Raw genomic sequence first — 12,248 nt, forward strand, 5'->3', positions numbered from 1 at the left:
CGGCTGTTTTTAGGGTTCAGGGTTTAAACCCATTAGTTTGAGTGAAGGGTTAATTGCTACAGAATACAGAAGAGCTATTTTAGACAATTATATGCTTCTAATTTTATGGTATCAGTTGGGGAACATCCTGTTTTAGCATGACGCAGAGTTTCTACTTCAACCTCACTGAACCAGCAGTACATTTCACCCAAAAACTATGTGTGTCTTCAGAAATGTACAGTATGTGATTTGTAGTTTTGATATATAGTGTCTTTTGTTCTTGTTTTTTTTTTGTTCACACTATTTTACATACATAATATTTATATATTTATTCTCTTTTCACAGTGGTTACCAATATATGTGTATTCTTAGTGTAGCTGTTTTTATATAGCTGATTGCACTAGAATATAGTTTGTAATCAGTGGAGTTTATGTACATATTGGCAAGCAAATAGTTGCAAAAAAAATTGCATGCAGAAAAAGAAATACGTTTTTATTGTAATGTTATTCAGAAGTAATATAAACAGGGTTCCGGCAAGTCCTTAAAAAGTCCTTAAATTATCCTAAATTTACTGTAAATTTGCTGTAAGTATTACATTTTCAGATGGTGCGTTTAATATCGGTGGGAAAACACAGTGGCCCATCATAAACATCTAATCCGGGGAGAGACCTAAGATTAGCAGAGAGCTAGCTAACTTTAGCGGCAAGCTAGCTAACATACTAACTTTAGCTAGCTAAAGAGAGCTAGCTAACTTTACCAGGGATAAAACTAAAGTTAGCAGAAATCTAGCTAACATTAGTGGCGAGTTAGCTAACACACTAACTTTAGCAGCAAGCTAACTAACTTAAGCCCCAAGCTAGCTAACATACTTACTTTAGCTAGCTAAAGCGAGCTAGCTAACTTTACCAAGGATAAAACTAAAGTTAGCAGAAATCTAGCTAGCATTAGTGGCAAGTTAGCTAACACACTAACGTTAGCAGCAAGCTAACTAACTTAAGCCCCAAGCTAGCTAACATACTAACTTTAGCTAGCTTAAAAGAGCTAGCTAACCCTGCCAGGGATAGAACTAAGGTTAGCAGAGAGCAAGCTAACATTAGCGCTGGGTTAGCTAACATACCAACGTCAGCGGAAAGTTAGCTAACGTTACCGGGGAGAGAACTAAAGAAATTATCAAACAATAAACATTATTTATTAAGGTCTTAAAAAGGTCTTAAAGATTACCAGGAACAATAAATCATAGGTCTGGGGATATGGCTGACTATGGGATAGTATCTTACTAGATCTTATTAGCACAACGTTGGGCTGTCAAAGTGCCTATAATGAAGTCCAAGGGCCCTACCCTAGCGCGCTACAATGCTTGTTGCTATCTTGCACCCCGTCAACAGTCTATTTTCATGGCCTGCGCCCACAATGTTAAAATAGCATCAGAGTTTAGGAATATATTTACACTGATGGCCATGGTGGTCTGGAAAGGAGGTGTGTTCAGGTGAATATCTGGTATGTTTCTATCTTGGTAGTGGGAAACATAGGTGTGCCACTGACTGATTAAAACCTTGACAACAGTCAACAGTCAGTTGCCCAATCCTATCTTAGCCATACATGTGCTGCTGGTGTACCTACATAGTGTGAACGCACAGGTCAATATCTTTAACGCTGTTAAAGGGAATGACAACTGGCACACTGATTGTTTTATTTAAGTTATGAGAATTAGTACATGCCTTTTGCGTGTTTTGAGCTGCGCTAGGCATATTTTTTGTGCCCTCACGATACCAAAGACACACAAACACACGCCCTAAATCCAGCTGTGAGATGCGCAATTGACTGGTACACTATAGATCACTAAAATAGGGACCTAAAGTTGACTAAGACCAAGACCACTGTTAGGCTAGATCTTCGGTGCAGTAATAAATAGACATAGACATTGAAGATGTCATTCCTGTGCATCTATTTTGAGTCAATCTATGACAGTCTGGCTTGACCACCCACTAAGTTTCATTCCTGTCAGTTGATTCCTTCAGGGTGTAACTTTTTTTTTATTTATTGTAAGTGTAGATTCAGTGGATTTCTATGTGTTTTAAAAGCAGTGTTGTGTTGTGAGCTAACAGCTAACCTGAGTTTACATGCTTTTGACTTTAAGCATAAACAATATTTTCTAGCTCTCAACTTTAAACTGTAAATAAACAGGAAGAAAAGCATTTTGTGTGTGTTTTCAGTTCATAAATCTGGTTCAAACCGTTCTTTGAACACATAATTTTAGCTTTCTCTTCTGGCCTGGTAATCATCTGGATTCCTCCTAATCTCAGCTTTCAGACTCTATGATTGGCTCCTTCAGTCGGGCAGCCAGGGCCTCATCCTGGTGATAAGCCGAAACACCATTAGTGGCAGTGAACCACAAATGACAGCATGATATCCCACTTTTTGCCTGCAGGCACCCCGAGTACACGCCCTCTAGATTCCACAGGAAAGGGGCAATTTCCTGAGTGAGACCACAAACTACGCCCGTATGGATGAGCGACTGCTTGTGGGATGGTGTGGTCATGTAGTGTGAGATTGGGAGGAGGAACGGATATCCAGTTCACACTTTCATTTTCAGGTGCTGTTAAAAGCGGCTGCCGTGATTTGATACAAACTCAGTTCAACATAAAAAAACACCATGCTGTGTAGAACCACTGATGTTTTATGGTTGTTTAAATGGGACCAAATAGGTTGGTTTTATGTTTTATTTAAACTAAGTTAGCATTTACTGCAAGCCCTTTATTTTAAAACTGATTTAACAAATTATTTATTAAAAGTTTCCTTAAAATTCTCTCTTTATTTTGCATTTGTACTGATTGAAATTGACTCAGGGAATTAGTTTCCCAAAAGCGTTTTAGTATGAATTAGAGCTTAGATTCTCTGCCCGAACCCGACCTGACCCGAGGCCCGACCCGAAATCGGGCCGAGATTTCCCACCACATTCCTCTGGCCGGGTCGGGTCGGGCTCCAGAAAATAGTCTTAGATGTAGGCATCTGTTTTTTAATTATATTTGTATTTTTTTAATAAAATAACGAAAATAACGAAAACTGAAAGTGAAACTAAACTAATTTATTTATAAGCGCTGTTTTCACTACCGCAGTTGTACAGCGGGGGGTGTTGTGCCGATTCTGTCCTCGAAGCGGGAGTCGGATTCAGCAGAGAGTCGGATTCGGCACAAGCGCGGCGACACCTTGCGTTCCGCGGTGTTAGTTGTAAGCGCTCGCGCTAGCCGCAAAATACGACAGAAAACACTGAGGGAGCTGCAGAGTTACGTATGGGACTAGAATATGAGCACGAGGAGATAAAAGAGAACCTTTACCTGTGAGTAGCTCACATCAGAACAAGCAAATCTCTCTCTCTCTCTCTCTCTCTCTCTGTGTCTCTCTCTCTCTTTCTCTCTCTCTTTCTCTCTCTGTGTCTCTCTCTCTGTGTCTCTCTCTCGCACGTGAACTCCTCCGCGTTTGACTTGCAGCACTGTGTTTAGCTGTTTTTAAAAATCATTTAAATTAAATAATAGTTCTATGCTTCTATGCTACAGTGTTAATTAACATAATTCTGATCATATTTCACTCATTCAATCAGCCCGAAAACAGCCAGTTTATGGGGCCGGTTGGGCTCGGGCTTATGATGACAGTTTATGGTTCGGGTTGGGTCGGGCTCGGGCAGAACGTGCACGGGCTCGGGCTGGGTCGGGTCGGAGTTTTTGGGCCCGATCTAACCTCTAGTATGAATATAATCTATGAATATAATAATATTAAAAAAAGAACCTGAGATGTTTAATGCATGTTTAATTATGCATTATTGTATCATTTTGATCATGTCAAGATTATTTTTTTTTTTTAGCAAACTCAGCCCTATAAATAGAGGTGCATAAAAATATTTGTGTCACACAGACCAGACTCAGGACAAGACACTCGCAGATACAAATTACAAAGTTTATTTATAAAGAGACTAGGCGTGCAAGAGTAGTAAGGGACAGGCACGGTCAGACACATAATGGCACCAAATATAAACAACATACCAGAGGGTAAACAGGCAAACCAGGGTCATTTACGATAAATCCAGCAATACAAGGGAGAAGACAAAAGAGGAGTCAAAAACACAAAATGATCGGCAACAGGTAATCAATAGAATGGGCAAGGCAAAACTGTGATACGAAAACTGGTCAGTAACAAAAAGTAAATACAAAGAAACATCAAAAAAGAGCTAAGAAAACTAAATGTAATACTCAGCAAGAAGCAAAGCAAACTGAGGTGTGTTTATAGCAATAAGAACAGGTGAAAACAGTCAATAGCTCGGAGAGTGGGAACTCCGTAGTGTCACGTGACCCATGAAGTGAGTGGAGTCCAGTGTGGGTGGATGCTGGGAAATGGAGTCTTTAGTGCTCTTTAGTGGAGTCCGGAGCAGGCAAGCTGATAGCATCAGGACTGACAATTAGCATATCAAAGAATCGTGATATATTATGTTCTGAAATACACAGATTTTTAGCAATATTGGTGTTTTTTTCTAATACCATGCCAATTTTCCTAATATGTATTTTTTGCTTGTAATATTTGTGCAATATATTGAATCCTAAACCCTATGTCATTATATGTATCATATAGCCAGGTTCATGCCAATACATAAACTTACCTGTAGGTGAATTCAGGTTAATTGAACTGAATTGGACTTAAACAGTATGAACTGAACTGTGACTTGAATGTAATTGAATTTAAATGAACAAAAAATTAATTATGAATGAATCTGAAATGTTGGAAGTGTACTGTAAGTTGAATCAAACCGAACAAATTCAATTGAACTGAACTGAATCAAAATAATTCAACAGATTAACTGATTTTTTTTTTTGTCTTCTTGTCTTTTTCTGTGTTGCAGCATCCATGGTTACAGAGACTGGAAGAAAAGGCTGTCTTAAGCTGAAAGTCTTTGTCAGACCAGCGAGTAAGTGCCATTAATGCACATTATACCAGTATGTATGTAAATATATCAGACTGGGCATGTCTTTCTTCACTGAATGCATTTGATGGCAAAGGCTTTTGATATTTCACTCTTTGTTTGTTGTTAGTATTAAATGCAATGTCCCTCTTTTTCTTTAATTACGTATACGATGGCCGTGGTGTGCATCTCTATGTTTGGCCATGTGCTTCTCTGTGATTGGTGGGACAGGATGGGCACTTTGGGGTCACTAACATGTTTGGCTTACATCTTTCTTTTGGTTTCTTCTGTTTTGTAGACAGCTGTGTGAAAATCATAGGCGTTCACGATCGAGTTTTTGACGTTAACGACAAAGTAGACAATTCATTAGAACCCAGAGGTTAGTATGGCTTGGATTCTCTTTTTGTTTCGACTGCTGTACATTTTTGTCCTTGTGCCTCTGCATGCACACTTCTTTATGCATCTATTGACCCTTTCATTCTTTAACAAAACATGCAGATGTTGGCATGTGCTTTATGTGGTTCAGGCTGCAGTCACTCACTATGCACAACAGCTTGTGTTGCTATGCAATATTTCATTATTTTCTGGGTATTTATATATTTAATTACTTTAAGCAATTTCGCAAAACAAATCTGCAGTATATTGTTTTTAAAAAAAGCAAGCATAAATGATAGATGCAGAAATATGTGCATGCATGCTTAGAATTAGTCGTTTCTCTGCAACAAATAACACCATTCATTTACATACAGTACACTCGTTATAAAAAAAAATAGTTGCACCCAGAAAGAATCAACCGAGAGGAATGAAACTTGGTGGGTAGTCATAATCAATGATAAACGTCCAGAAGGCTTGGTGTCATGACATGGTGTGGGGTTCAATTTCCTACGATGCCAGATAACCATTTATTTTCACTTCACCTCTAACGCAAAATTCTGTATATCTGTATAGACTGTGTGCATTTTGACACATACACACTACTTTTGTTCATGTAGCTTAGTAAATTAAAGGAGAACTCTTACCTTTGTTAAATAACCCACCTCCGCTCTCCTACAGCTTTCTGAGATCTAGTAGTTTCGTGCTTTTTGCCCAGCACTCTGTACAACGGCCGTATCAGGGCTTATTTTGCCCCAATAAATCACTTTTTCCACCGTTATCCAGGCTCAAAATAGATCCACACCTCGTTGGTAGAATCCGGAGAGTCCTGACAGCTACTTTTACTACACCGAAGGTCAATTTTACACCGGAGTTCTCCTTAAAGTATTGCACCTATCAGTTTGTTAAATGTTTAATAATTAAGGGCCTTATCGTACACCCAGTGCAAGGCACGTCACAATGCAATGCCCTATCTTGCACCCTGTCAACAGGCTATTTTCATGACTTGCGCCTGTGTATTTAAAATAGCATCAGAGTTTATGCATAAATCTACACTGCTGGCTGTTTTGGTCTGGAAGTGAGGGGTGTTCAGGTATTTACTGGCAGCGGGAACAACAGGTTCGTCACTGACCAATTAAAACCCTGACAACAGTCAGCCGCTCAATCCTATCTTACACACACAAATGTAGCTTTCACATCAACGATAAACAGAATAAAGAATAAAATGACATTGCTGTTCCCTTAAATGAGCTGCTGGAACACACAGGTCAGTATCCTCTGCTGAGATATGCAAAAAAGTGCCGCGCTGTTAATATATCAACGTGCCAAAGTCAGAGCACATCTAAGACAACTGGCTCACTGATTGGTTTATAGTATTTCATGTTACGCCTAAAACACACCCATGATTAATTAAGAAAACTAGTACATGCCTTTTGCACTCTTCGAGCCAAATGAGAAGGATTTTTTTTTTTACCTCACGATACCAAAGACACGACATACCCACACGCCCTTAATCATCCTAAATGCTGAATAGCATTGCAATCAGACACTTCCTTTCCTGGTGCAGCTATTTTTTATTTTATTTTTTATAATGAGTGTATTTACTGTCACTTCTTGCCATTCCTTTTTCATCTCATGCTTTTTTCCATCTTCTTTCCATTTGTATTTTATCCTATTAAGAACATGCTGTACAGTGTATCACCTTCTAATGAAATGCATGGATATGTTCTGTAGTCATGCAAACTAGGGTTGTCTTTCACTGTCTTTCAAAGGAGCTTCTTTTCTTATTTTGCTGCCAGTGAATTCAGATCAACAGGTGTTGCAGCAGTTAGCGAGATTCAGGTGGAAATCAGAATACTCTGAAGTGCGGCGATTAGCGCTGCACATTGAATGATGACAGCTGCGTGTAACTTCCACGCCAGACTGAGTTTTTCCAAACGCGCTCGTACCCAAACGGCTCACGCCTCCTTCATAGTCCTGGCAGCATGTGTGAGTGTGTGTGTGTGTGTGTGTGTGTGTGTCAGCATGGAGGCATTGATTTATTAGTCCAGGTACCCGTGGAGCGTCTGGAGGAGCTTGTTGCATGCCTGCCTGCCTGCCTGATACTGTCCCCTGCGAAGCAGCCGGCGCGCCTCTCCATCCGCCCGAGCATATTTATCTGTCTCTTCGTGCTTCACACCTGTCACTTCCTCCTGCTGACATCCCTCATGGTGCACGGCTCTTCTCAGATGCTCCGCTTTCCAGAACCAGCATCGCAAAAGCCTTGATGATAATAATGGTGGACTGTTTGCCGCCAGTCCCACCGAGCTCCGGAGCGCGATGCAGAACGTATAATGAGCAACTTTTTAACGACAGACCAAATGCGACCAAATGCTCTGTGCCACTGCTGGACTTTTAGCTTCCCCAGCCGTCGCCAAACAAACAGCCAGCAACTTAAAGTCACTGATTATCGCCAGGCACGTCATGCAGTGTTTAGTTGAAGACTGAAAGCTTAGCTTTACATGATGAAATGTTCCTGCAACTTCTGTTCCCAAAGTTCAAATGCATCCAACCTCTCATTTCATGAGCCATGAGCCAATCAAAATGCGGACAAAGTGATGACATCATTTCAAATGGCTCATTTAAATCGGCACATCATACACAAAAAAATATATATAAAGTAGAGGATACGCTGCTTTATGCAGTAGAACACAACATCCAACTAACTGACTGACTAAAAAAAAACAGGGTTATTATCAATGGTGATTCACAGTCTGGCAGTCCATTATTTGCCAGGTTGAGAATATTAAGTTATGCACAGTACAGTATGTTTAGTTAAGCACTCAAATCATTAAAACCATGCTGGATATAAAAAAATAAAAAATAAGAAAAGAACTGACCTTGCAATAGATGTAACAGACTTTATTCTTCAACATTATAAGCTGTATATGATAATATAAAAAATAGAAGCATTTTCACCAGATTTCTACATAATTTAACATGTTGTGATTTCAATAAAGCCGTGCACATTTTTCTTTAAAAAACAATAAATTATTTAAAAACAATGTCTTTATCTTTATATTTAAATTGACAGAAGAAATTGGAGCAGTATTTTATATAAAAAAAAAGGTTTACAGCTAACAAACATTACAAACCAAAAGTGAAAACAAAAAAATATATATATAAATAAGGGTACGAAATGTTCTTAGTTCCTTCATTTCAGAATTGTTACACTTCAGCCATGTCCAATTCTTTTTTGGTGTTCCTCTTTAGGCTTCTTCAGTTAGCAGTCTAGCTATATTTACATCATATCAAAGTACAGGTCACTCAATTATCAGTCATTAAAGATCCCTCTTTTCAAGAAAATTCAGAAAACCTCCTAAATCTCTGTAAGGGCCTTTATTCCAACCATAATAACGTTTTTTTTTTTCCATAGTAAGATTATTATTATATATTTTTTCTAAGTGGAACATTTTTTTTGCACATCCCGCAGTGTATCTATTGTACAGTATGAACTATCGTGAATGCCCACATTACAATGCTGATGCTGCAATAATACTGTGTATTGTGCAGCCTAGTGGACATTATGGAAGAAGGTCAAGAACCGATTTAAAAACAGGTTTTATTATTCAGAAATGCTCAATTTTAAAAAGTATAACATTTATTCAGACTTTACATTGTTTAGCAGTACAGATACTGTCAGAAAAAAAAAACATGTACTTTATTAAATCCTCTCTTTCTTTTTTTTTTTTACTGGAGACACAAAAGGAAGGTTGTAGGATTGATTTATTTAGCAAGTTAATTAGCACAAATAAATGCAGCTGCTTCTTATATGAGCTTTGCTTACTAAATAACAATAAAATCATAAAGGAATGGTTAGAGAGGGCGATTATGAATAGTTTTGTAGTCAAAAATGTCTCATAGAACAATAGATATTAAATAGGTATAATAAGAAAGAAGTGAATATAACTATATCTAAACTAACCATCAGTTATAAAACATCAGTTAAATTTATTTTATTGTTTTTTTGTTTGTTTGTTTGTTTTTGAGTTTTGGTGCATAATGATAAAAAGCTGTTAAGCCTACAACTTGTTATGTAGACATTCCTTAATGAACCAGACTAGATTTTTATATTCAGTCACTGCTTTGATTCCAGTACACGAATTAAGCAATTCTTTTGTGCTTTTGTGTCTTGTTTTTTAGATATATAAGAACATTTTGATTAAAACAGTTTAATACAAATGAAACATGAATCTCTAGCATTATAACTAATGTATAAACGTAACTTTCCAACTAGTGAAAACAATATCACTTGTTAACTTATCTCTCCCCTCTTTTCTTCTTTCTTTCCCCTTCCAGACGACACCAGTCACGAGTCAGCTGAACCCTCTCGGAGCGACGCAGCTAACTCAGGGCACGGGCCCCCTGTGCTCGGCCCCCTGCTGGCTCCTCTGCTCCTCGGCATCTCCGCGCTGCTCAACTTATAGCCCCCCTTCTTCTTCTTCTTCTTAGTCCCAGACAAGCCCCTGCAGCCCCCAGCGCCCTTCTCCCACGAGACCAGAAGCTTTACACAGGCCGAGGGTTACGGGAGGGCTCCCAGACTCTCCAGGAACACTACTTACGGCCCTCGTGTTTCGTTTGTTTCTTTTTTTTTTTTTTCCAAATATTTAAGTGGTCTTTCTCAGTCTGTGATTAAGGATGAAAAAAAAAATTGATTAGTAGTGCAAAAGGAGAAAAGCTTTTAGCCAATCAGCTGAGACGCCCTAGCGTGATGCAGCATCTGGTCAGCAGGGATCAGAGCTTAAGGGGGTGGAGAGGTTCCACGTTTAGAATAAACTGTGGGTTTTAAGTTAACGATACTCTAAATGAACAGATACAAATGTGTACGTTAAGGGTGTGTCCTGGTGCAGTACAGATCTCCTAGCTCTGGTGTTAGAGACAAATATAGAAGGACTGTTTGCCTGTTCTTTCCTGTCGGCCTTCGACCCTAACAATTCGCAAAGTTCTTCGTAAAGTTCTAGAAAGTTCTAGATTTGGCAAAAAAAAAAACTATGTTCTAACTGGATGACAGAAAGTCTGGACTCTACCCTGAAGAAAAGGGGGGAAAAAACACACCAGCTGGTCATGTGGGCCAGTTGACCCTGGTGGCTGAGTGTGTTGAGTGTGTGTGTGAGTGTGAGTGTGTGTTCACTAACTGACTTGCGATTTTCTTGCGATTTGATTTGAAAACGAGGAGGAAGATAAGACACATATTTATTCTCTGCAAATGAGGACAGTGACTTGTCTTAGTAGACCACACCACTAAAACAGTGCTTTTTTGTATTTTGTAGGATAAACTTAACTGCAGCATAAATGCCTATATTTTTCCTATGACTTTTATCTATTGATATGAAATATCAACGTTAACGAATCATCAATTCAACAATTCTTTATCGTCATGACTGCATACGTCCACCTCTGTATATACAGTACCAAAAGGGGCTGCACATGGTGTTCACTTCGGTTTCCTCCCCCCAAGAAGGAAAACTAAATCAAAAACACAGCATCTGTTACAAAACGATGAACGATGAATATCTACGTATATCCAGTTATTTGAAACACCTTTGCGCATCTTTTACCTTCTTTTTACGACTACTGTACATTGATATAGCCGCTAACTAGTGTAACTCAGCCTCATATTTTAATTTTTTACATTTTTTTTTTATTACGACGTTAACAAACTATGACACTCGATGATCAATCTTAGGTACTCTGTGATCCCACTGTTTGCCTTCTGCATGGCAGCCTTGAATCTATGATGAATTTGTTTGTTGCTTTTGCCAGTTCAGGCCTAGAAGGAGCAGGCTTTTAGATTTTTTGAATCTTTAGAATTTTTGAGTTTTGGGATAGAATGTTTTTTTTTTTATTGTGCGCATTCACACCTCCGACCGTTTCCAGTTTTAAGTGACTCCTTAATGAGGTTCAGGCACGCCGAGTTCATGTTGTCATGTTGTGGCAGGGGAGATATTATTTGCGCTATTAAAAATAGTTGGTTGAAAGCGGCCTCTGCCGAGGGAGGCTCGGATTTCACTGGGATAAATTTTTCTTTTCTTTTTTGACCTTGCAGTCGGAGGGTTCCGCACGGAGCAACTAAAGACGGGCAGCGAGGAAGAAACAGAAACAGACGTGGTTTGAGTTTGGAGGAGAGGGGTTAGGGGAAGTGGTTCGTAGGCACTCGTGAAAATAAACAATAGCTGGGGAATTTTTTTTAACAATCAAACAAAAATTGAGTAACTGTTTTCTGCCCTTTTGATTGTCAGCAGGCCTGTTTCGTTCCCTCGCCAGTTTTTTTTTTTTTTTTTTTTTTTTTTTTTTGTGATGCTGAAAAAAGAAGAGGAGATGTTCTGTTTGTTTTTTGGGGTTTTTTTTGGTTTTATAATGGTAACAAAGCTATTTCAAGAGAGAATAGCAGCTTGGATCAAAAGAAAAAAAATCTTTTGGGAGAGATAATAAAAAAAAAAATGCCACCACACGTGCTTAGTTTCATGGTTTCTGCCGAAAAACTATGGAAACTTTTGAAACTCGGTTTCTCAATAGTTGTATTTGTATTACTATCATTTATACTCTGATTATAACTCTTTACCATGGTTACCATACTTTCTACACGCTTTGAACTGGGGAACAAGGCTCAATTCGTCTTTTTCTTTCTTTCTTTTTTTTTTTTTTAATGGATACCGTGTATCCTGAAGTAGTCAACAATATAACATATGTAGTGTTAGTTTAGTACTAGATTTTTGCACCTTTCTGGAGGTCAAAACGGAGACGTCATGAAACATACAACAACAAAAACTACAACAACGACTCTTATTATTATAATTATTATTATTGTTATTATTATTATTATTATTGATATCATGCAAGTTATTATTATTATTATTATTATTAAAAATCTGTTGTATATAGTGTTTGATATGGAGGTATTAATTTGATT

General features: G+C 38.4%; 1 protein-coding gene across 1 annotated transcript in view; it reads left to right on the forward strand.

Moving 5' to 3' along the window:
- The window catches only part of efna5b (ephrin-A5b), a 184,439-nt gene extending 172,807 nt beyond the window's left edge, over nucleotides 1-11,632 (forward strand). Inside the window, exons 3-5 of the mRNA XM_007254052.4 lie at nucleotides 4,868-4,933; nucleotides 5,226-5,306; nucleotides 9,638-11,632. Of these exons, the coding sequence (XP_007254114.1) occupies nucleotides 4,868-4,933; nucleotides 5,226-5,306; nucleotides 9,638-9,765 (275 nt within the window). The 3' untranslated portion in view covers nucleotides 9,766-11,632. The remainder of the gene's footprint in view (nucleotides 1-4,867; nucleotides 4,934-5,225; nucleotides 5,307-9,637) is intronic.
- The last annotated feature ends 616 nt before the right edge of the window (nucleotides 11,633-12,248 follow it).

This window comes from Astyanax mexicanus, chromosome 12 (assembly GCF_023375975.1).
Source record: "Astyanax mexicanus isolate ESR-SI-001 chromosome 12, AstMex3_surface, whole genome shotgun sequence".
Classification (NCBI taxonomy): Eukaryota; Metazoa; Chordata; class Actinopteri; order Characiformes; family Acestrorhamphidae; genus Astyanax; species Astyanax mexicanus.